The sequence below is a fragment of the Melospiza georgiana genome, chromosome 6, assembly GCF_028018845.1.
Source record: "Melospiza georgiana isolate bMelGeo1 chromosome 6, bMelGeo1.pri, whole genome shotgun sequence".
NCBI lineage: Eukaryota > Metazoa > Chordata > Aves > Passeriformes > Passerellidae > Melospiza > Melospiza georgiana.
In genome coordinates this window covers 1810942-1836024 of record NC_080435.1, presented here as the reverse complement: position 1 = coordinate 1836024, position 25083 = coordinate 1810942, and the positions used below count along the sequence as shown (strand labels likewise).

Below are 25083 nucleotides of genomic sequence, written 5' to 3'. Positions count from 1 at the left end.
GCGGTCGCGCGGCGGTCGGTCGGTGGAGCAGCCGGCAGCCATTGTCGCCGCGGCCGCAGAGCGGTTTCCTCACGGCCAGCAGGACTCGCCGCTCCGCGACGGTGCGTGGCCGCCCCTCCACCGCGGGGGGCCGGGGCGGGCGCGGGGAGCCACCGGCGGGGTTCTGGCGGCGGTAGCCTGCGGCGGGGCGGGAACGGGTCGAGGCCCGGGGGCGGCGGGCGGAGGCCGCGCTGGCGCCGCGCGGCGCCGCAGGCCCGAGCGCTCGGCGGGGCCGCGGCGGGGGGGGAGGAGGGGGGGGACCGCCATCCATCGCTGCCCCGAGCGGGGGGGCTGATCCCGGCGGGATGGCCGCGAGGAGCCGTCGCGGATTGGAGGCGAGCGCAAAGCTTCGAGGAGCCGAACGAAGGGGCCGACGCCGCTGCGTGGGCCGGCGCCGTGATGGCGGCGGGCCTGTGTGTGAAGAGGGCCCGGCCGCCTTGGGCAGGCCGCAGGCCTGGCGCAGTCCCGGATCCTCACGGCTCGAAAGGAGGGCGGAGCAGATGGCCGCTTGCTGCGGCTCCGTGCTTCCCGAGGGCTTCCCGAGGGCTTTTCCGCACCTACTGAGTCGTCAGCGAGCGAGCTCGATTTCATTGTGGTAGGAGCGACGCGTGAAGCTCCGCGCCTCGCAGGTGTCAATGCAGATCTCGCATCCATTGTGCTCCTTGATAATGAGTAAATAACGCGCGGATGGGTTGTTCGTAAGTCTTTCGCAGTATATTTGACAGTTTCAACGGTGATCGGTTCCACCCACCCACCCCGTGTTCATTTCCTTTTGTGATTCTTCTCCCCGCTTTATTTTTCTAGAACTAAAAATATCCAACAGCAGTTACGCTGTCATTTTAATCTTTCAAATCTCTGTTGTTCCCAAAACGAGCGCTGTTACCGAAGTGGCTGTTCTTGCCGTGTTTTAAAGCACGCAGTTACGTAAGGCTGTCCTTCCTTCCTCTGCGAGGGCCTGCCTTTCCCGTAACGCCCGCGGCTGGCCGGGCCGGTGCCGGTGCGGTCAGGGTGCCCGGGGAAGCCGTGTGCTGAACGCTGGGCACCCCGCGAGGGAGCTGAACCAGCCCCCCGGACTGGATCTCCCTGTGGGCATCACAGTGCACGGGTGAGCACAAAGGAGAGAATGGCTACAAAGGGCAGCATAGGCTCTTCCGAGGTTCGGGGCTGAGGCCAGTCTAAGTAAGTGCTGTCGCCGTGCAACCCCTCGCCCCACAAAACGCCCGGTACCCAGGCTTCCAAAGCTTCGGCACTTCTCTGAGGGCACGGTAAGGCTGAGTAAAGAAAGTATTCGATAGAAACCTAATGGGGGTACGGTAGCAGAGAAGGTAAATCACATTAATTCAAAATACTGCATCCCGACTGACGGGAGTTATTTTCACAGCTAACGTGACATGTTGTCCACTCTGCCTGCATTAGAGCCCGGTATTGTCGTGCAAGATCACGTCATATTTCCATGCCTTAGGGCTCAAAATCTTTGCTTTTTTTCTATGCCAGCAGGTGCATTGAGTGAGACAAATAATTAATATTTTCCAGGTATGAGATGTTAAAATTTTTTAAACCACATAAATTGAAAAAGCGACACCTTAAGGTTAAAAATAGAGTTTTACATAGAATATCTCGAATTACATATACTGGATCAGTGGATAGCTTTAAAAATTTGAGTGCCTCAAATAGCCTTTTTTATTTTTGCCATTGTTGAAATCTCATAATGCAAAATTCTTCTTCAAAGCATGATAGACTGTTAAAGTAACTTATATTTATGGTTACTGGAAATGAAAATAATTTGATGGCTACCATTTATCGTTTGTGTGCTGATAAAATTTTATTGCAGAGATTTTTCTAGATGAAAGCAAAAGTTTTAAGAATGTTTTTTGTTGTTTGTTGTTATTCTAATGATTAGCATACGATTTTTTTTTCCCCAGCAGCTGCTAACCTAGTAAAATCTTTGAAATTACAGATTTGGGATTTTGAGCTTTATGATTAAAAAGTGCAAAGCTGGAAGTTCTTTGTAGGTTCTGCTAGAAGTCAGCAAGACAGGATTTTATCCTTTCTCTGGCTGTAGAGAGTCAGGCTTTTAACATGTGTACCTGGAGGGCAGTAAAATCAAATCCTATTTAACGAAGATTTCTGAGATGTAAAAGTGATCTTAATCACCCTATTTAAAGTTTGTTAATCTGATAAACGGTGCTGTTTTCTTTTTTAGCATCACCCTTAAGATGAGTGGCTGCCGTGTCTTTGTTGGACACTTGAGCTCCCGTGCTCGTGAACGGGATGTGGAGAAGTTCTTCAAGGGATATGGGCGCATACGAGAAATCCATCTGAAAAATGGATTTGGCTTTGTGGTAAGTTACAGCTTTGTTTTCCTTGCTCTTCTTGCAGGTACTAACCTTGCTAGGATGATGTCAAGGAAGGAAGATGTTTAAGATCATATTTGCAGTGGGAAATGGAAAATATTAATAAACATTTCAGAAGGCTTTTCATAATTTTGGATTTCAGTTATGGCCAGGTTTTGCTCAAAATCTCTGTAATATTCCAGCTACATTAAATACATTGTTTGATCATAGTCTTCCATGGGTTTAACATTTACCCCTCATTTCTGAAGACTGTATAAATATTCTGTTATGGCAGTACAAAGTTTTGCAGTCTTGACCCAGAAGAAGAGTTTATAAGAACCACTTAAGTGCCACTCTCAGCCCTTGCAGTCTGCTTGGTCATATTTTTTAAATAATGGCCTGTCATAAAAGCAGACTAGTTGGCTAAGACAGCTGGTGTAGTGGGTGCTGGCTGGTGGATCCAAGTAGCACAGCTTTGAAGGCTTGTGCAGCTGAAATTCAACATACTCATCATCAGTACATGTTTGTAGGGCATATATGCTTGCCAGACTATGAAATTAAATAGACAGTTCATTGTATCTCAGTTACCTACCACTGCTTTCTAGAGCTCTCTGCTCCTAAGTGTCCAAATTGTGCAGCTTTACAGATTGACTCAGAATCAGCCTGTGTTTTAACTTATCTCATGAGAATTGAGAATTAGCTGTTGTGCAGCACTTAGTTCAGACTTGAAAGGCTGATACTGCCCTCACATAATGGCAGGCTTACATGTCACTCTTTCTGCCAAGATCAATCCCTTGAGTGAAGTTATTGGAAAGGAACAAAAGGACAGGCTTTGCCTACTTTAGTTTCATGTGAGTATTGCTCCTTAACTCCTACACATAGTAGTTTCTGGTTCCCTTGCATTATGAGCTGCTTGTTGGCTGCCAGCAGGTAAATACCCGTCTCTTAAAAGTCTGGAGGTAAGTGGCTGATGTAGACACGAGCCTGAGTCTATATTTAGAGTGCTCTTTCCAATTGCTGGTATTTCTCAGTCCCCTTTCCTTGAGTGTTCCTCTTCTCTTCCTGGGCAGGGCTGTTGACTCATTCAGGAACAGCTTCTGTTCAACTCCTGTAAGCGAGTCAGTCAGTCAGTCCTCCCTCCTCTCTAGTTCCTAGGTGGAGCCATTTTCTTTGCAAAGATCACTAGTAAGCTTGAATAATTGTCTCATAAATTTATATAAATAATGCAGTTGTTCTCAGAATAAAATGCTTTTTCTTTGCAGCTAAACAACTTTCCTTCCCATACTTGTCATCCTATCATTGTGCACGCATATCAGAAATCACTTCCATTTTGTGTAACTATGTTCTAGGTTTTGGAAGACTGACTGTATTCCCTTGAAGCTGCCTTTTCTTCCTGCTGAACAAACACAGCTCTCTCAGCTTCTCTTTGTTATCCAACCTTCTGATGAGTTTTGGTTGCCCTCTGCTAGTCTCAGTCCAATTTTTCAATGTCGTTTATGAGCTGGAGAGACCAAAACTGGACACAGTGTTCCAGGTGTGGCCTAACAAATGCCAAGTGGGGTGGAATAATTGCACCCCTCAGTTTGCTGCTTGTACTCCTACGGATGCAGCCCAGGATACGATTTGCTGCCATTGCAGCAAGGCCATGCTGCTGACTCATGCTTGGCTGACTCTCCACGGGCATTTCCATGGCCTTTCCAGCAGAGCTGCTCTCCAGCCACTCAGCCCCCAGCGCATTCTGCTGCTTGGGATTGTCTGACACCACATGCAGCACGTCATGGACCATCTTTCATTAAGATTTGTGATTCTTGCTTGCTTAATCTTTCAGCCTGTCAAGGTCTTTATGTGGGATTGGTTTTCATTCTGGTAAATTTATTTGTCCTCTCACTTCAGTGTCAGACACAGAACTGCTGAGGCTGTGCTTGATCCTGTCATCCATGTCATTTATAAACACATGGAATGGCATTATCCTTCATGATACTTTATTGGCCTTGTGCTGTCAGTTCCATCTTTATTTTCTGTTATTTAAGACTTGTGTTTATAAAACATATTATAAAACCAAGTGAACATTCTTATAGTGCTAAAAGCATGTTTTGTTGTGCTTGATTAAAATCATTGCTTAATCTTTGAAACTAATTATGTTTACTTAAATTTTGTAGATTTCAGAACATAGTGTTTTCAAACTTCAAACCATGAAGTTAGATAGACTTGCACATGGTCAATTTGTTAGAAAGTAGTTGACATAATCTGGAACTTGTAGTTGCCAGCTATTGATACTTTTAAGTGCTGGACTTAAATTATGTGTTTTAAGATAATCTTTGCATCATTATGCAGGGGTGTGTGATGTTTCACTTGGTAGTGAAGCAAATTTCAGTGCAGAAGGGGGAAGATTGCTTAAGCCAGTATTGCTTCTGAAAAGCTGTTTATAGTTATGCAAACACTTTCTTCAACTTGGGAAGCTTCTTCTCTGTTGTTCGTTCCTTGCAAGCTGCAGTTCCACAATTTTTTCTCTCCATCTGCACTGTTGCTGCCAGCAGTCCCTACCCAGCTGCTTGTTCTCTCTGCTTTATTTCTTTCCTTTGTCCCCTTGCCTCTCGTGGTGTTGCTGCAGTTATCCAGCCACACATAATGAACCTACCTGGGAAGCTGATCTGATTGAAAAATAACACTTTTTGACCCCCACCTCCTGCACAAAGTGGGCTGTTTTTTCATCTGGGTAGGTTTCTTGACCTAGTTTCCTGCAGAGCTGTGCAAGCAGCTTTGCCAAGAACCAGTAGGCTGGATAGTGGGCAGAGGCTACTCAGGCTGACTAAAGCAGCATTTCTGCCAAAAGCAAAGTGACAGATTCCATTGCAACAGTGAAGGGAATTGTGCTTGTTACAGCTGATCTGGACCTGCAGGTGGCCAGTGCTGAAGAAGGGCTTATGTTTCATACTCTTCCTACATGGGCATCTTTTTGCCCAGCTAGTCACTGAATTCACTCTGAAAAAATTAGGAGGGCTTTTTTTTCTGGTTCACTCTTTCTTTGCCGGTTCAGCAAGAATTTAATCTTAAGGGAGTTTTGGCAGTGCACAGCTCTCCCGCATTTGATCAGCTTATGCTGTTATATTCAATTTTCCTGTATGTGGAGCTGTGTTTTAAATTATATGCCTTTAAGTAGTTTCCCCTACCTGTCCCCAAAAGTATTTTAGATATTTCTTAGCAAACCAGGTAGTTTAATTAATAGGTCCTGCAAATAAGTTATACTGAAACAACTGGGGAGGCAAAAGGAGTTTGTGGGATGGAGGGAGAAGAAATTATCGTGACTAGGAACATGTTGGCTTTTCACTCATAAATGTACCAGGAACTAGTTTCCTTATTCAAAGTTATTGGTGATACTTGCTGTAGAAATGTAAAATTTATAAAGAAGTATATTTATTAGTACTTGCATGTACTGTGAGGGAAAATACATTTTTATTTCTATTTTCTTCTTAGGAATTCGAAGACCACAGGGATGCTGATGATGCAATTTATGAACTAAATGGTAAAGAGCTGTGTGATGAAAGGTAAGTGTGATACCATATTTTCCCTTAAGAATAGAAAAAGTGCTTTGCATCTAAATGCAGTGCATCATCTTGTGCTCTGACACCCATTTCCTGTGGTTCTATGGTGGGATGTACCTTCCTTAACTTTAAAGATAGTCATTGGGATCCAGTCTTGTTTAAGGCAAAGATAAATTTGGGGCTGGGGGAGGAGTAGTTTAGAGCAGGGCTGACGATTTTCTCTACTTGCACTTAGTTCTCTTTCAGAGGTAACTCAGGATCTTCTCATTAGGAATATTAGTAAGAGTGAATTGAACTTATTTAGTATTTATCTGCCTATTGACCGGAAGACAAGCTGATGATATCCTGTTACCATTTGGATCATTGCCCTTCAGTTGGCAGCAATGTGAACTATAGTCACTGAATGTTGCAGTAATTTTTATTGTGATTATGGAAGCTGTATGTTAGATCATTAGGTTATTGGTGGTTATTTTAGTATTCTTTTCTCTTTGTGAGTACTCCTGGACTGGTTGAGCATATTCAAGTGTTTGTCTGAATTACAGACTCAATGACAGTTCTCATGAAAATCTGAGGGAGATCAATGAGAAAAAACACTGGTCTGGCTCTTTAAGAAATGCCGGTGGTTGTGTTATAAATCATTGCTTGCAAGGGCAAGATAATTCTTGCTTGTGCACATTTGCTTCCAGTCAATGTCAAATACTTGAAGTTTGTTGTTTTAATTTTTTTTATGTGCTTGTTTTTTTTTTTTTGTTCCTGTCACAAGGGTCACAATTGAACATGCTCGAGCCCGAAGAGGAAGGGGAAGATTCTCACAACGGTTCAGTTATTACCAGTCGCAGAGTGGATCTAGGTAGGTGGTCTGGGCTCTCTGTCCTTTTCCTCTTCCAGTCACAAAAGAACTGTGTCCTTTTCCACTTCCAGTCACAAAAGAGCTGGAGTTTTCTTTATGTGATTTAGGGATCGAGCTCTGGTTCCCTGTATAGCTTCACAAAAAAAAGTTTTATGTTCTCAAACCTTGCAGATTCATTACTATTACTTGCCCTCTCAGGCTGAGGAGAGTGGGAATTTTTAAGCAGTTTAACTGTCTTGCAGAGGTTCACAAACCTGTTATGAAATGTGCCTTTGCCATATTGTAGGCATTATGCCAGTCTTGTTTCCTGCTGCCATGTAAATGATGTGAAGGAGTATTGCTGCAATTGGATTGGCTGATTTTAACACCAAGTCAAGAGAAATGCAGAGCTTCTCTATTGCAGCTTTTGTCACCAAATTGAGCTTACATGATAAAGTAGGATATTGTAGAGCTGTAATTCAAGGCATTTACTGTCTAACCAAGTTTTCACATTTCCAGTTGTATGATTATCCAAATGCTTATTTCAGCACAGCCCAGAAAAGGAGCAGTTCTAGGGCACAAGGTAAACACTTCTGCATGTGTTAGTAAATACCAGTTGACTAAGTTTGCTGACCAAACAGGAGAGTCTCTCTCCAGTGATGGAATGTGCAAACCAGGACACAGCTCATCTCTAGAATACCTCTAGAGGACACACAGTATTTGTGGAGTTGTTCACTTTCAGTGATTAGAGCCAGTGGTGAACCTTGTGCCAACATGCAGTGAAAGTTCTGCAGATTTGCATGTATTCTGCCAGCCAACTACACATTACATCTTCTCACTTTATATCTACCTGTGTGAAGGAAATATGTGTGGAAGAATTTACTCTGTAGAAACATTCATAGCTGTGGCCTGTGCAGAGTAGAGTTTGGAAGAAAGATGAAGCTACATGGGACATAAACCTTCACGTCAGTTGCAAAGTCAGAATTGCTGCCAGTTACCAACCAATGTCTGGAACATCTGATTTGCATATGCAAGCGTGTTAATTGGATTTTTTTTACTTTAGTGGCAGTAACCTTGGTGTGGTATAATTGGTCCAAGGTCCAGGCTACAAGTGAACTTTCAAAGTAGCAAGTTTGTTTGATTGAAGGTCATGGACATCTGACGTTGTGGTCATGTTCATGATGTCAGACTGCTAGTACTAGACAAGAAGAGGTTTGCAATAATGGAAAAATGAGAGTCATCCTGCTACTTTTATATCTCTGAGTCCTCTTGTTTAAATACTTGGCAGATCCGGGTGTTCCAAAAAAGCTCGGGACGCTATTCTAGTGGAGTCTTAAATGTACTCTTGACTAAGAAGAATCAAGTCTGCAGTCCAGCAATAAGGAAATTACTTGAATCTTTCAGTGACCTGTAGAAAATGTCAGATTTCTTAAGCTTTACATTCCTTACACTGGAGATTTTTTTTCTTTTTTGTCCCCTTTGAATTCTTCCAGCCGGTATGGGCCTCCTGTTCGTACTGAACACAGGATCATTGTTGAAAACCTTTCATCCCGTATCAGCTGGCAGGTGAGTTAGCATCTTGCCTTCACTTTTTTACACCTTATTTTACTACTCCGTAAGTAGACTGTGTTCAGTCTAATTTCTTAATAAAGCCATCATAAATATTTAATGTCAACAAAAAATAAGAAAAACGCTTCAGGGATTGGTGAAAATTAGCATTCAAGCACTTACAGAAGTCCTTTGTTTCAAAGCTGCGCAAATATTCTCTAACTAGATTTTGTAGTTGGGAACAGATTCCTAATTCTATTTGCCAGCTGATAAAACTTTGGAAGACTCTTAAGTTGTTTCTAAAATATTGAAACATTGCATTAATTCAAACTATGTCATTCTGTTGTATTATTACACCTGGAGATGCATGCCTTTGTTTTGGTTATAATTTATAGTCTTTTCTTACGTTTTGCAAAATATTTTTGTGACCCAGTTAATGATTGAGAATTCTAGTAATACATCATTAATCGAGGAAATTTTAAGAGAGCTACTATGTTGATTATGCTTATTGTAGATCTTTTTTTTAAAAACCCAAACTTTTAGTACTTGTAATTTGAAGCTTTCTTACCATCTTTCTTTTTTGTTGTTGTTTTTTCACCTCTTGCTAATGTTTTGCTAATATTTAGCTGGCTTTTAACAGAATAGCCATGTAATCAATTGTTTTAGTTATGTTCTGTGTAGTGTACAGTGTATAGGAAGTTCACTTTGTAAGGACATAGCAACAGATGCTATTTACAAAAGGTGAGTGAATAGTGGAGTTTAGTGTTGTTCATTAAGCTATATATTCTTTGAATAAAGAGACTTTGGTTAAAGTCCTGAAAGATGCAGTAGGACATGTTGAATGTTCAAAGCCTCGGCCTTGGAGCTGCTTCCCCACAAGGAGGCTTCTTGGTTTGCCTGGAGCTCTGCTGATGTGTTTCGTAAGAGTTGGGTGCAATCCACTTAGATCAACGGTCAAACTCAGTTTATCTTCTGCATGACAGGTTCAAAGGGTTTGTAACAGAACAGTTGTGTTAATTATTGAGTAACTAAAGAAAACCAGCTGAGTTGAGGTGATCATCAACTGGATTTAATCTAAATATCTTCTGGGCTTGCTACGCAGTTACCTATATGAAGAGATTGTCACTTGGAAACAGCAGTAGGGACCAGAGAAGTAAGCTATAATGGAGTGTTAAGGAAAACAAATCCTATAAGGCTGTTCAGTGTTAAATGCATAACTTGAAAAAAAATTAACATTTTTGTAACTTTCTTTTACTTGTGAATATTTATAATGGCTTTATGTGTACTTACATTTTAATCTGAAGCCCACCCAATTCAGATTTCATACTGATGAATCTTTTAGTATTCTAATTAAATGTTTTAATGTCTCTTAAATATATTATAAGTTATCATAAGAGACTTTTCGATACCTGCCTAAGCAGACATTGTTTGAAGGTAACAACCATATGCAAGCTGCATTTACTTTTGAAGTTGTACTGCTTTGGTACTGACTATAGTGTTTTAACTTCTAACTGTGCTACTTATAACACATTAAAATAGCTAATCTATTAACAGTAGTGCCATTATTCTTCCCTTCTAATCCCTGCTAGGAAGCACACACGTTATGGAATGTTGTTTTTAAACTTGCACACAGAATTTAATCTTTGGTGTGTCCAGATCCCCATACTTTGAGAACATTTATCTCCCTTAAAAGTTACTGTGTTGGGATATTTAAACATAGAAAAAGCCAGAAAAATTTCTATTCAGATCAGTTTCCTCAGATTGTTGACTATATTGTTAATAGATAATCCCATCTCTAAGTGATGGACAAACTGCTAGATGCTCTCCTTTTTTTTTTTTTAGCAAACATGTATTTCTGCATGTTTAGAGCTTTCCAACCAACCTTATCAGTTTCCCTGTATCAAATTTTCAAGCAGTTGAGAAAAGTAGGTCTGTATTACATCAAGATATATTTTCGTACTTATGGTTGCCCTACACCTTATATCTCTCTGGTGCTAAGGACAACAGGGTTTTCTTGTGCTATTTAAGGTGACCCAGAACAGTAAACTTAAGATAAAATTTGATTGTTGCACTGGTTAGGTGATACCAGGTAACTTTTAAAACATTTCCCTAACTACAGAATGTTGAGATTTTATAACACATGCACACTTCCTCTTTTGAGAAATAATGTTGGCGTCTTAATTGTGTTGACATTGCGATTGCAAATGATATTTCATGTTAATGTTTCTTAGGATTCAGCACTAGTGTGGCAGTCTTGTGGGAGCCTCAGTCTTAAAGCCTAAAGTTACTGATTTGAGAAATAATTGTGTAGATTAACACTTTTTAACTCCCTTTTGACTTACCAGTCCTGGTCTGGTTAAAGTCTCATTGACTTGAGCAGAGCCAAAATTTTGTCTATCATCTCTAAATTGAGGTAGTTTGAAGTATTGTTTTTAATGGTACTAATAGGGACCAATTTTCATTTGCTATTAGGGTTTCTTTATAGTAAGACCTGTGAAACAAGGAGAATATCTATGACTTTCCATATACCAGTTTTTAACATAAAACTATTGAATCAAAATACTAGATAAAACTGAGCTTTTTTATATTCTGTGGCAAATGTTCTAAAGTTTTTTCTTGGCTTTTTGTTTTGTAGTCTTTTGTTCCTTAAGCGTATTTCTAATTCTAACCAAGTGCATTTTGAACTTCTTCTAACAACCTTGATTTGGTTAACCTTCATTTTTCTTGTGTGGAGGAAAAAGAACCAAAGATTTGGGGGTTTTCTAGTGGCTGAAATTCTAGGGTTTGGCCTGTTCTGAATTTTCCTTTTGGTTCCTATGACACTCCTGTTTTTTGGCAGTCTAGATCTTGGTTTGCCTGGGTTTGATCTCGATTGGCTAGCACAGATCATCCTCGGGTTCTTTAGCCACTTCTGGAGACTGGAGACTATGTCCAGTGCTTTCAGGGCCTCTGGTACCTCCGTGAAGCATATTGCTATGAGCCATCACTGCCTTTCTCATGTAAGAGAGTTCCTCTTGGCCAGCTAGGTATTGGACAAGCAGCTCTTTGCTTAAGGTACCTTCTTATATCACCTGCCACTTGTGGTGTGCTGCGGTAAGTAGTGTGGGATTGTAAAATGCCAGATACTGTTGGGTAAAAGTGCTGCCTTAACTTAGACAAATGTTTAGCTTTTTAGTGACCTCTTGCATTATTTGTTTGTACTTTCTCCTATTGCTAAGCAAGTAATTTTACTTGTCCACGTTTAGCCTCTGTTAAGTTTAAGACAAGGATGTCCATTGATGTGACACTGTAGTGTGACGGATACTCAAATGAAACTTTTAAAGAAAAATTCCTTTGTAAAATTTTTAATTACATTGTAGTTAGACCTTTTTGCTTTTAATTTTACTTTGAAGCTGGGGGAGGTGATCATAAAGGTTGAATTTGTCTACACTTTTTGGAATGTCATTTAACTGGGACTTTAGTTATGAAAATCTGGATTTAATACTACTGCACTTCTCGGTTCTGATTTCAGGGGACATGTTGGTATTTTAAGTATCGCATTGTGTTTTCATAACAGCAGGTTTTGGGATGTAGGATTACCTTGAAAGCAGTGGTTTATTCACTGTGGCTGTAAAATGATGCATCCTTTCTATATGCAGCTGCTATTACATAAGCTGTTTCAGAAACTTTTTCTAAATTATATATATATTTTTTTTTTATATAGAAATTAAAAAGCATTAAGCAGTTTCAGCAGGGAAAGTTTTAGGGGAGTATTCTGCTACCTGACTGATTCGTGTCCCGTTCAAACTAAAATGTTAACTTTTGCTGTAGGACTTGAAAGATGTCATGAGAAAGGCAGGGGAGGTCACTTATGTGGATGCACACAGAAACAACAGGAATGAAGGGTAAGTTCATTTTGTGTCTTTGTGTGATATGGGCATGATTTTTCCTCTAATACAGAAGAAGTGAAAATACAGATCTATGGGGCGGCTTAGATGCTGAAATTTCTCCAGTTAAGGAACCAAAACAATCCAAAACATGAACTGATAGTAACTAGGAGTTCAGTTTCTATTCTCTATCATGAAAGCAGGAAAGGAAGGGCGAATTCCTTTCAAATGTTATTATGATCTGAGGCCTGAGGCTGAAACACCACCTGTCTGTGGCTGCTGTACACTGGTTCAGCAGTCAAAGTCATGGGAAATGCACATAACCAACTTCCATGGGGAATATCTGCCTGCCCACTCTCTGTTCTTAGTTCTGCAGACTACAAAGGTCCTGCACAACAAAGCAGGAGGGAAGGAAGGGTGAATAAAGTGTCTGTGCTGGCAGAACTGCTCTTGGACCACTGCAAACCAATGCAACATAGACCCTTTTCTGAGTTCAAACTTTAAAAACCACAAAGACTGGACTTGTCTATTCACTGTTAAAATTCTTAAATAGGTCAGAAGATAGTGCAGACTTGTTTTGTTTCATGGGCAGCTTTGGGATGCAGTTTAGTGGAGGACTGAAAGGTATTTCCTCAGCTGATGCAGGTTTGTGTAGCTTCCTGCACTTTCTCCATCTCCTTGCAGATGGCAGTTCTGCTATTGTTTAAGTAGATGTGAGAGGTATGGATAACTAGGACTGTTGGTGTCATATTTTCTTATTAACCATGTTAAAAACTAGCTTTCAGAAGATAAAACAGCTGTGAATAAACAGATTAAAAAACACCTGCTCTCCTTACTTTTTTTGCTTCTCTGTAACTTTTCTTTCATTTCATTATGGTATACAGGGTTGTGGAGTTTGCATCTTACAGTGACATGAAGAGTGCTCTGGAAAAGCTGGATGGCACTGAGCTGAATGGACGCAGAATTAAACTGACTGAAGACCACAGAAGGCATAGGTATGTCACTTGGCATGATAAAAATCTGCTGAGGGCATGGATTTGGGTAGTATTTGTGCCAAAGTTTATGTAGTTTTTTTGGCCCCAAGCTAAATTTCACTGCACAGAACCACTTTTTAGCAGTGTAAACAGATTAAGATAAGAACTAACTTGCTTAAACAGGGTAAAAAGAACACTTTTGGATGTGAGTAAAATTTTTTTTAAAGACAAACTGTGGTGTTATAAAGAAAGAACTTCTTAAAACATAAATTTTGTTGTTAAAAATGTTTAATTTAAAGGAAAGCTGTTTCACAGTCCTGTGAAATATTTCTCAAATAGTTTGAAAGCCAACTTGTTCGTGAGAATAAAAGAAAATCAGTTAGCTTGCTTGCATTATTCCTAAGCAGTTCTGCTGTTCAGTCACTAAAAAACATGTTGGCTGCAGCTCTTTCATTATCTCTTTCCATTAAAAAAGGGATGCATGACTAGTGAAGGTGTTAAAACTCTACGGCCTTAAAGTGTTCTGGTGATCCATGCCTTTAGATACTTAGCCTCTTGAAAGAAACTCTGGTTTGCGTGGCATTTCTACAGAGAATAAACACCACAGGTATAAAGTTCCATTTCTCTGTTTTTCTTGATAAATTAAATGATACTTCAAGGCAGGATGTTTGCAGACAAAGAATTGTTCTTTGATAGAGATTCCCCTGCCTAAAAATTGATTTCTCTCCTCCTGGCAGGAGCTGGGGAGAGGCCTCTTTTATTAGGCAGTTCATATTGTGCCCCTAGCAGAGAGTGTCAAGGCCAGCAGTTCCTGCTGGCCTTCACCTAGGAAGATGCTGTCCTGATGGAGCAGAGCAGAAACCTAGCAGCCCTGTGAAATGGCTGAATGCTGTGAACAGCGCTTGCACAGGTTCACATGGATGGGCCGTGCGTACAGAGAAGCTGTGAATTTTACACGATTGTTTTAAATTTAGCAAGAGGTGAGACTACAGCTTTTAATTTTGTTTTTCTAGAAGCAGATCTCGGTCGAGGAGTTACTCAAGATCTCGCAGCAGGTCCAGGTCCACGGGATCTTCCCGCTCGGACAGCCGCTCCCGCTCGCGCTCCCGGTCCCGCTCCAGGTCCCGCTCCCGCTCTCGGTCCCGCTCTCGCTCTCGATCCCGCTCTCGCTCTCGCAGTCGCACTCCCAAAAAGAGTTACTCCCACAAAAGCCACCGCTCCAGCTTGATAGCTTCTTCCCCCTCTCCCTCTTCTTCTAAAAGAAAATCTCGTTCTAGGTCGAGCTCTGCTCACAGCCGTAGTTAACCTGCTTTGAGAGATGTATTAATTAATTTGATTCAAGTTTCTTCAAGACTTGAGACAAGTTTTATGTGAGATCTGGGAGGGGAAGAGTTAACATGATGAAAGGGTGACCTCCTCTTACATTGCCAAAGTGCCTGTCATCAAATAGGCCATCTCTGTGAGGAGGGGCTGGCTGTCAGCTTTCTTCTTTCAGTGAAGTCTGGAGTGGGAAGTCTTTTTTATTTTTTTCCCTGCTATTAGTAAACATTTCTATCATAGATATATTATGTACACATAATGCTGAGGTAATGGGATGAGACAATACGCTGCTTTCTCCCTCTCTTGCCCCTACTTTCCCCTCCACCTCCAAGGCCTTTGACTTCCAAAATACTATGTTAGCTTTTGTCCTTGGTATTAAGTCTGAGAACAGGAAGTATAGATTTAATTCCTTTAAGGTTCTGTGGCTACTTTTCTGTGCGAGAATGAATGGACCAGATAAAATTAGTTTAGAGTTCCCCTTTTTCCCTGTTGCTTGGCTTAACAGGCTGTTTAAGTTCCAGCTTTACATGACCTTGACAATATGCTTAATTTGCAAAAGACTTTCAGGAATACACATTGGTTAGTTGAATATTGCTCACTTGGATAATGGATTAATACAATGTTAAGCAGTAATGAAAGCTGGAATTTTCTGTTAAAGTAAGACATACCATCCAGATGTCAGGTTTATTGGGAATCCATTATAATAATTTTACAGTAATTCACTAGTATGTGGTATTGTATGTATAGGCCTTATTTGACAGGTGACTTCATAAAACTGCACAGAAATGTCAATATGCATGTCCATGTTTTTGATGTTTATAAAAGTGACATAGCTTTCATACCCAAAAGTGTGATACTGAATAACATGTGTATGACTAGCAATAGTCTTGATGGAAAGGAAGGTTATTTTAGTAATGAGAGCAGCAAAAAAAATTCCCAGGAAAAGTGTTGTCAAAATCTCCGGAATGCACACTTGTTTTGATTATTAGAAATTTCCACTGCAAATACTGTTGTTCTTACAATTTGGAATTAGATATTTTTTTTTAACTTCTGTATTGTCAAAGAAGGGAAACATTTTTGGAAGAAATATGTAAATTAATCCCAAAGTCTTACATGTATTTAAATGTACCATTCCTAATAAAATCAATCCTTTTTCTGGCTTATTTTGCAGTTTTGTTAAATTGTTGCTGTAGCTCACTTCAGTGTTTCTGACATGATCACGAAGAAATTTATTGATAGGTATACCCATATAGAAGCAAGAAAATGGAAAATAGAAACCAGTTGTAAGTGACGAGATGCTGACTAACTGGAGGACAGGATAGGATTTTACTGTCATGGCCAGCAGTGGCTGTTTGAATAAATGGCAAAAGGATTCTTTCTGCAGTCCTTGCACACAGGTTTGTGTGATACCTTCTGCTCTGACACTTCAACAGAGGAACCAACAACCAAATGGCCATGGGAATTAGAATCTTACTATAGGTAAATTCATTTGTCACTTCTGAAATACTGTACTGGAGATTCTTAGATTGCCTACACAACTTGTGTACATATAAGGCTTCAAGGCTAACACCCTTTGTAAAGCCATGTTGCTGGTGACCCTGCCATGGCAGGGGTTTGGAACTAGATTTTTACGGTCGCTTCCCACCCAAACTATTCTTTCATTCTTTGCAATGTTTGGTATGATGTGCTAGCAGTTCTCTTACCACAGGATATTTTCCTCCCGAGGGAAGGAAGCCTTATCCTACAGCATGAAACTGCTTGCAGCATGGGGTGCAGTCACCTGGAAGTCAAGCACTGCAATGATTTGCATTTCAGCAACTGGCTGCATCATCCCCCCAAAACAAGAGCATATTTTCTGTGATGTTTATGGCACTTCTTTATTACTAATGACATTTTTGTCAGTTTAACACACGGCTTTTGATCCAAGGGTATCCCAGTGGTTCATGAAGATAAACTTTATTGTGCTTGGCCACATCACATCTCTGCTTTATTGATGAGAAAAGGAAAGTGAGTGTTGTGTGTGTGTTCAGATGTGGTTGCCAAACAAAAGGAGGTGAGGAGGAGGAGGATGAGGAATATTCCTGCCAGGAAGGCCAGGATTCCTCGCTGAGCAGGTTTGGCTCCAGCTCTACTGCCATCTACTGGCTGTCCCTGTGCCACTGCTCCTGGGACTGTGAAGGGGCTGAGAAGGGTGTGGCCTGTGTTCGAGGACAAGACATTTGTCTTTCCAAACCGTGCTGGAGGAACAACATGATCCCGAGTAGGAACAGCCCTAGGATCCATACCTGCATCGCTCTGCCCCGCTCCAGCAAAGGCTCAAGGGCCTCTCTTCACAGCCTATGCCTTTCATGCCTCCAGCCAAAAATGGAATTTACCAGACATGGACTTAAATACCACATCTAGTACTTCAGTCTGAAGTGTTGGTGTTGGTTGCACTGGTTTTGTCCTTTCTACGTATTTTTCCCAGTAAAGCTTTGGGTCACACTGGCTGTTTAACAAGTATAGGCAAGCAGCTCTGCTGTCTCTTACACATACAGCCATTGCCATGTTCCCTGCATTACTGCCAGTTCCTGTGAATGCCTTAACTGAAAAGTGATGTGCTCAAAAACACACAGGTTTTCTTACATGTTTAAAGTTTCCCTGTTCTTTTCATTCAAATTGTCACAGCCTGTTTCTAGCGCTGTGCAAGAACCATTACTGATCGTGTAGACTGGCCTTCCAGGTTTGCCCAAAATGCTTGCTGCAAGATTTCTGCCCACACTTGCCCTCTGTTTGTTTCCATTTACTTTACCTTTCCCCAGTTCTGGCACTTGGATGGTCTAAACCCCACATCTGCTTATTCTACACACTCTTGAATTTCCTTTAGTCTAGCACCTCGTCTCTCTTATCCGCGAGCACCAAAATTATTGCACTATACTGTATTTCCCAGTGAGAACCAATGACAGTATATTTTGAGACCCCAAATCTCACCGCAAACACCTCAAAACCTGAGCGAATTTACTTAACCCTGCTCAGGCCTCACAAACCCGCGTTGTGCACTGTGCTGCCCTCCCACGAGCATCTCTGCTCCCTGACCAGCAGCGCCCGCGGTGCGTGGAAGAGGGGCGCGCTGGGAGCGGCTCACGCGTGTGCTTGCGGTGGAGCTGTGCAGCAGGGGCTGCCTCGGCCTGGGCTCTGCGGCTGCCCACGCCCTTCCTCACCGTGACGGCGCTGTTCAGGTGCCAGCGGGGTTTGCCGGCACGGCAGCAGCGCCATCCCAGCGGGAAATGCCAGCGCCGCTTCCCGCGGGGCGGATCCCGGGCACCGAGCGAGCCCCGCGCGGCCCCGGCCCGCCAGGGGGCGCTGTGGCACCGCCTCACGGAACGCGCGCCGCCAGAAACTCCAAAATCGCATCAAAATCGCCTCAAAATCGCGCGGGTGACCCAGAGCTTTGCCTCTGCGGAACGCCCCGGCACACACAGATACACACAGACACACCCACACACACACACAGAGCTCTGCCTTCGGCCGCCCGTGTGGTTTTCAGCACGTTCACCTGCCGGGGAGCGGAAGGAAAGGCGGAGGAGCGGCGGGGGAGGCTCGAATACAGCCATGGAGGTGAGCCACGTGCGGATCTCCTGAAGGACCTGCTTGTTGGAAGGCACGTCTGTGTGTGCAGATAATCCAGGTCCCATCATTTGGACTCCCTGGCATTTCCTCGAGCCCTTGCAAGTCTCTTTGTCATGACGGCCACGGTGAGAAATGCTCTGAAGGGCTGTGGACCTGTTTCTCCAGCCCAGTGGTGGTCCCAGGGCCGCTCCCCCGATCCCCACAACATCTTATTAGCAACACAGACCGACAGCTTCACCAAGGGTCGGGCTGCCCACCCTTGTGAGCTCTGGCAGGGTGAAGGAGGGAGATGGACAGATTGAATTAAGATCCAGGTATGAAACTGCAGCCACCCAGGAAACCTACACCCGCTAATCTTGAGATGAGAGTGGTTACACAGGCTCAGAAGTAGTGAGAGCTAACAAATGCTTCTCTTCTGCACTAGAGTGAGAAACAGAACTGTCTGCTGAGGAAGCGGCCACCGCCATGCCCATCCTCCTCCTCCCCCTCACGTGCACCCACAGGAGCTGCCCCCAACGGGAGCTGCACCCTTGGGCCACGGGCGGCTTCTGGACAGTGGTAGGGACACGCTGGATATTGGAGTCTGCTGACAACAGCGCTTCCGGAAACAACCTCTGCCTTGGTCTGGAGAAAATGTCTTGTTACCTAGGCGTGACTTCTGAGCAGAATGGTTTTCTGCTGTGTTTAACCACCCTACAACAGGGCTGTTACTCCTGTCCTGCAGGCTGGCTGGCTGGGGGCTCCTTCCCTGCCTTCACCCGAGACCTCTGGCCCCTACCAATCAACCCCTCAAGGCAGCCTCTCCACACTCCAGTCCCCTTCCAAAGTCAGGGCTACCCCAAGACAACATCCACAGCCCCTACAGAAGGAGTTCAGGTCTTCTTCACCATCAGTCTTTTTACTTCAGGGGGACTCAGCTGGCTTTCTTGGTTCACTCTTGGCACCTGGAAGCAGAATCGGGGTCTGCGTGGTTTCAAGATCCCATCCCTCTGCTTGAGAGGTTGAGGCCAGAACAGCCAGACTCCAAACTCATGGAGGAATGAATCAGCTCCCAGACTTTCTGGACCCCTGCTCCAGCAGCATGGCAACAAGGTGGTCAGATGCTTAATCATCTTGTGGTCCAGAGAGGAAGGCAGAGCTCTGGTCCCAGATTTCCCTGATCCCTCTTGTCTCTCAAGAGTCCAGCATGTTCTGCCTTGCCCTTTCTGGTACCTGCTGGACTGAAAAACAGGAGAAACAGAAATGTTAGTGATCTTTCTATTGGCCCAAAATCCCATGGGCATTACTTCCCCAGGATATGGAAAACCTTGGGCAAACAGCATGGGTAATTTTCAACAATCTCCATTTCACCAGGCTTCACAGACTTTGTTGCTTTCTCCTCAGCTTTACAGTGATGCCATCCACTCTGAGTTCATCCCTCAGGAACAGCACCTGCAGAACTGGCAGCACTCTTGCTCTTCCTGTAGCACATTACCAATGCATCTCCATTTTCCAGGAGCTGCCATCCAGCATGCACACAGCACCACTGGCTGTCTAACAGGCACCCCCTGGCTCCAGGGATGGGGACACCTGAGTCTCAGATCATGCAGAAGGGCTCACTTCACATCCCATCCTCTACCCTGGGTTCACTTGTTTTCCTTTTTACTCCAAGAAGCAGGTTCAGGTCATTTTCAGCTCCAAGTCCTCCAATAATAAGTGCCACAGTCAAAAGGCAGTGTTTGGGAACATTAACCCAGGGTACTCAAACAAACACTTTCCACCATTTCATTTACTGAGAAAACCCTCCACTGTGGAAAGATTTTCTGGTCTTCAGTACCTCTGGGACTTTTAGGGCGAGATTGTCACAGGGACTTGCCCCACTTCTCCTTGGAGGGACAGGTAAAGAGGGCAGGGGAGGTGTTTGCTTGCAGCAGGGTGGGAGGGAGCTGCCTGCGCTTCAAAGCTGACAGCTGGGGCTGTCCGCGGGCAGGAAGGGCTGGCGGTGACGCTGGGGCGAGAGGCGAGCCCGCCACAAGGAAATGGCGAGGCCAGTGGGATGTGAAAGCTGTGACTGTGTCAAAGGCAGCATGGAAATGTAGGGGTAGCCCTATTTTTAGCAGCTTATTGCAGAACTTTGCTAGAGCTTGCTGGAGTCGGTGGCTGCTTCCTCTTTCCTTTATGTAAGCAGCACTGGTGAGGTTCAGATCTGTTTCTATTTAGTCAATACAACAGTATTGACAGAAATGTCCCTCCAGCCCCCTGGGCATAAATCACCCATGGTCAGAGAGTCTTAGGTAAGGAGAAGAGAAAGCAAATCGCACATCCCTGTCTCCATTTCAGGGCTGTGAGAGGTGGAAGCCAATGCTGAGGCCGCAGAACGTGACTCTCAGTCACATCAGCAGGGGATTTTGCAATGTGGAGGGTGCAGGGTGCAGGGCAGGCAGCGTGCAAGCAAAACTGACGTGCTTTGTGAGGGCCTTTGGTTGAACCTCCCCAGCTACAAGAGCAGGGTATCCCTGCCCTGCAACCCTCACCTTCCCACTCCACTTCACCCTCCTCGTGTGCCCAAGGTGTGTGGAGGTGGCAGGGTGTAACACACCTTGGATTAGCATGGGGCACTCTGGAGAGCTGTAGGCTGCCCTGAGAGTCCTCTGCCTGTTTTCCTTTAACATTTGTCAGTACTAAACGACTCCTACACCTGCTGTAGGGACATGCATAGGGGAGAGGCCATTCCTAACCCAGATGAGAGAGAAGATGAGGCAGCAAAGTAGAGGAGCAGCCATGGTAAAGAAGCAGCTGCTAAGATAGGACTTTTCTGAACAGGCTGTAACCACCAAAACGTGTTACAGACTGGCTCCAGTTGCCAGGGGTTCAGATGGGTTTGACTTGCAGTGTTCAGTTTAGGAACAGGTTGGGAAGGACAGGCACCCAGAGCTTGCTCCTGGTCACAGCAAATCTGGTTCCCCACCTTATTGTCAGAGAGGAATGAGATCACTGTAGGGATGGGAGAAAAGCACAGTCTGAGCCAAACCAGATACAGTTCTGGGGCATCTCCAGAGCAAACTCTTCCAAAGCCTGGCAATAGTAAGGAGTAGCAATGGGATGAGCAGATGAAAATCATGCTTACTCTGGCTATAGGGCTTGATGTGCCTAATAGGCAACACAAACCCTGTCCCATGCTTAAGTCTTCCTGCTAATACTCCCAGAAACCAAGAGCTCCTCAGAGGAATCTCTCAAGTATTTCTGCAAGATTCTTCTTTGTATCTCATATTTCATATTGTCTTTCATCCCCATGGCAGACGCATCAATTATCTCTATAGGCTATTCTTGAGCTGGATTGATTGAGGCAGCGTATTCAATCCTTGAATGAGAGATATGGATGGAGAAATGCTTTGTAGTGTGGCACTTTCATTTATGAATGGGGAATCCTTTATGGGTAGGTGTCGGATTCTCGGCTGTTTAGGTGACCTAGAAAGGCCTGGGGTGGCCTTGGACAGCCGGCGCTTCAAAGGACGAGGAGAGACTTCTGATCTTTTCTCGGTCTCGGTGTTTATTAATTGTTTGTCTAAAAGATTTTCTCTTGGCCCGACAGAGTCTGCACAGCATGTCAGCCATGAGCACACTGAGAGCCCCCGGGGCGGTCACCTATCTTTATACTCGAAGTTACGTATACAATATTTATCAATTTTCCCCAATACCTTTTACCCTTATTAACCAGTGCACTTTTAGTAATAACCAATCCCAAAGTGCCAACATCACCACAGAAGATGGAGGCCGAGAAGAAGAAGAAGAAGAACAGGACATGCCCCAATTCCTCCATCTTACTTCTTTAGACCCCCCTGTACAGAAATCTTAAACCCTGTGTTTTACACTCTAATTAACTTATCCCTTCACCATTCACCCAGTGAAATCCTCCCATCCTCATACAGGTGTCGTCTCCTGTGTAGGATCAAAGTCCAGCCACCAGACACTGCTGGCAACATTCCAGGACTCCCGAGCCCCCCAAGGGTGGTCTCGGCCACTCTGCACCTCCGTCCTGAGGCGCTGAGATCCCACAGGTGGGTGGTGAGGGGAGCAGGCTGTCCCAGGGAATGTGCTGGAAGGTCACTCTGGCCTCTAGATGGCAGCCCCATTGCTTCCCCCGGCGCACCGGAGACAGAAACGCCCTCCTTCCCAAAGTGGGCCATAAACACAGGCCTCGCACTCCCTACCCAAAACCTCAGGGCACTCGAGACTGCGTTCTAACAAACTCTTCGGGTTTCTTTCTCTCTGGAAATCAGAGCGATAGCAGCTCCATTAGGCCTCACGCTCGCGCACACTCCTTTGTGCTCTGGCTGCTGCACTGGCAGCTCTGCTGGGAGGAGAGCCAGAGTCTCCTTAGCACACTGTGCTTCACCTCTGGGGACGCAGGGCTGTGAACCTGACAAGAATCTAAACCCGACTCTGCCAAAGCTACCTGTACAGTAAATTGCTTTAATAGTTTCAATAAAAAACTACAGCCAAGCATTTAATGGCTCACAGCCGCTGCGACTCTCTGCGATTCCATTTTAAGGTTTGAATGCTTCTGTTCTTTTTGAAGCATGGGGACAAAAAGGGAGAGTTAACATAGCTAACATTGACCAATGAATCTTCATTCTCTCTCTATTTTAAATGAGATAAAACCCGGCCTTCTGAAGGAGAAGGGTCGTAAATATTTCTGTACTAGAGATGTTGGCAGTGGGAATCATAGGAATCTACAGATCTGGCTATTAACAGAAAATGTTAATAAATTGTCTTTCTGATTAAAGTTACTTAGTTAACTTGCTTGGAAGTACCCCATTTCTGTATTTCCTGAAAACTCATCATCATCGCTTCTTGCATCCTCACAAAATCCTGAGAGCTACGTACTGTGTCTAAGAGGCGAGTGAGACTGAGACCCAGACTGGAAAGGTGTTCAGTACCTACAGGTGGGGACTGGGGTACAGTTGCCCGACCTGCACCGACATCAAGAGACAGCAGGAGCAATGCCCTTTTGAAATCCAATTAGACACTATGACAGCATCTTCAAGTGCCTTGATTCCTGCAGCACTGCTCCTCAGACGATTCATGGGAAGCGTGTGTCAAAACCCTGCAAGGACAAAGTGTGCAAATGAGGCAGATGACATCCACAGGGTACAGAAATCTGACATCTTTTAATTGATAGCTTGGGAAGGTGATAATAAGGTAGGAAGAACGCCCTGTTGGTGTGTAATTCCCTTGTGCTGGTGCCTGGTAGGAGTGGCAGGCCTGCAAGTGGAGCAGGGCTAAGGCAGTTCTGCAGGGCCCACAAAGCTGGGGGCTCAGGAAGGCATTCCTCATGCTGCAGGAAGGTCTCGCATCACGGGCCTGTCAGAGGGGATGTGCTTTGCCCAGTGCCAAGGGGTGTAAAGGAGGATAAATATATAAGAGAAAGGGGAAACAACTTTTGAGATAGTTTTCTAATTTGGTTGTCTGGGATTTTCTTCTGCTGTAATAAAGCAAAAGAAAATTTGCAGGAAATTTATGGTCTGGTTTGAATCCTACTAATGCTCATGGAAATCCCTTTAGTGAATACTGGACCAGGTCCAAGAAAAGCAGGTTATTATTCCCTTAACTTCAATTCATCCACAACGGTTCCCTTCTGCATGCAGTTTTGTTAAATCTTGCAAGTAGATTCAATGTGAGCCTCATCAGCAGTGGACCTGGATAAGACATTGGGATCAGCTGCCTCCTACCTCTGAGCCAGCCTTTCAAGGACAGTGGTGCTAAAGGAGGATGCCTTGACTGCATGGCAGGTAGCTGTAACCTTGGCTGGAGCATCCAGGCAGGATCTCTCGTGGTAACACCCAGCTGAGAGGTGTGACCTCTCTGTCCTGCACTGAACTGCCCTGCCAGGTGGGTGATTTTAGCACAGCAAAACCAGAACAGCTCAATAAAATTGTTTGGTTGTAGTCAAAAGGTGCAAAATAAGACCCCTTTGGAACATACAAATGGCCTGATGTTGCCAGGACTAGAACATGGCCAGGCACCTGGAAGCAATCTTTCCCCTGCTCTGGGAGGCTGGAGATGAGAGGAAGCAGGTTCCAGCCCCAGCTCTACCAAAGACTGGGTACTCTTTTTAATGTGCCACTGCTACAAAAGAGTTCAATGAGAAAACTCAGCTCTTGTTTCACTGCCCTAGGGACAGAGGAGTGCTTTGGGGGAGTTTTGCACTTGCATCACTCTACACCTGTGCTGTCCTCAGCAAACCAGTTTGAGTTTGCAAAGCCAAGAGGTTTGAGCCTGGAGTACCTGTGCTGCTGGTAAGGACATCATTTCTACATGGATCTGGATTTTTTCTGCTGTTTGGAGAGTAAGTCTGTGTGCGGAAGAGGTGGTATGGACACTGAGTTTGGGCCTGAAACTAAGACTGAACCCTCAGTTGCCCATATAAATATCTATCAATACTTGGAAATTCACATTGAAGGTTATACCTACAGTACCTCCACCCACACTTAAAGGTTGGAAATATAACTTGGGATAATTTGCTAGCCTTCCTTTCTTTCCCTGTCCTGTTTCTCTGCTCTATGACTGGGATTATCAGAGGGAATGTAGGCTCAGCCTAGACTGAATATGTTTTGGGGGTGTGGTTTTGGTGTTTTGAGTCACAGGGTACCTATGACTGCTCCTGGGGAGGTGGAACAGCCTTCACACATCCCACCAGCTGTCTGTCATTCTGTGATGCTTCACGAGGAGTAGACTGGGAGCCTGTCATACATGAACACAGAGGTTCCTGTTGCGGCACCAGGCAAGGAAGGTGCTGGTGTGCCACCAAAAACAGGGAACAGGAGCTGCACCCTCCATCCTCTTGGATTATAAACAAAAATAAACCCCACTTCTCAGGTCCCAGGAAGCTGCTCCAGATCCACCCTTGTGTGAGAAGAAAACACACCCCATGCTTTGCCAACGTGTGGCTGCAGGTTGCTCCCCGCAGCCTGGGCCAGCCCTGGCTGTGTGGCACTGTGCCTTTGGGAGCAGGGCTGCCCCAGCTGCCCCTTCTGCCGGGTG

General features: G+C 44.3%; 1 protein-coding gene across 2 annotated transcripts; it reads left to right on the top strand.

Annotated features, from left to right (window-relative positions):
- LOC131084528 (serine/arginine-rich splicing factor 5-like) lies at positions 1–15614 on the top strand. Of its 2 annotated transcripts, none has more exons than XM_058026071.1 (8): positions 1–101; positions 2243–2381; positions 5847–5917; positions 6678–6764; positions 8237–8309; positions 12102–12175; positions 13042–13152; positions 14145–15614. In XM_058026071.1, the coding sequence occupies exons 2-8, from the start codon at positions 2256–2258 to the stop codon at positions 14434–14436; spliced, it is 834 nt and encodes a 277-aa protein (XP_057882054.1). In that variant the 5' UTR covers positions 1–101; positions 2243–2255; the 3' UTR covers positions 14437–15614. The 2 variants fall into 2 exon arrangements, with proteins under 2 accessions (XP_057882054.1, XP_057882053.1); XM_058026070.1 differs by lacking the exon at positions 1–101 and adding an exon at positions 613–737.
- Positions 15615–25083: the final 9469 nt, after the last annotated feature.

Excerpts from the sequence above, each read along its gene's own strand:
- LOC131084528 (XM_058026070.1), top strand. Across the intron at positions 5,918-6,677 it reads AAAGAGCTGTGTGATGAAAG|GGTCACAATTGAACATGCTC; the intron begins GTAAGTGTGATA and ends TCCTGTCACAAG. Across the intron at positions 13,153-14,144 it reads GAAGACCACAGAAGGCATAG|AAGCAGATCTCGGTCGAGGA; the intron begins GTATGTCACTTG and ends TTGTTTTTCTAG.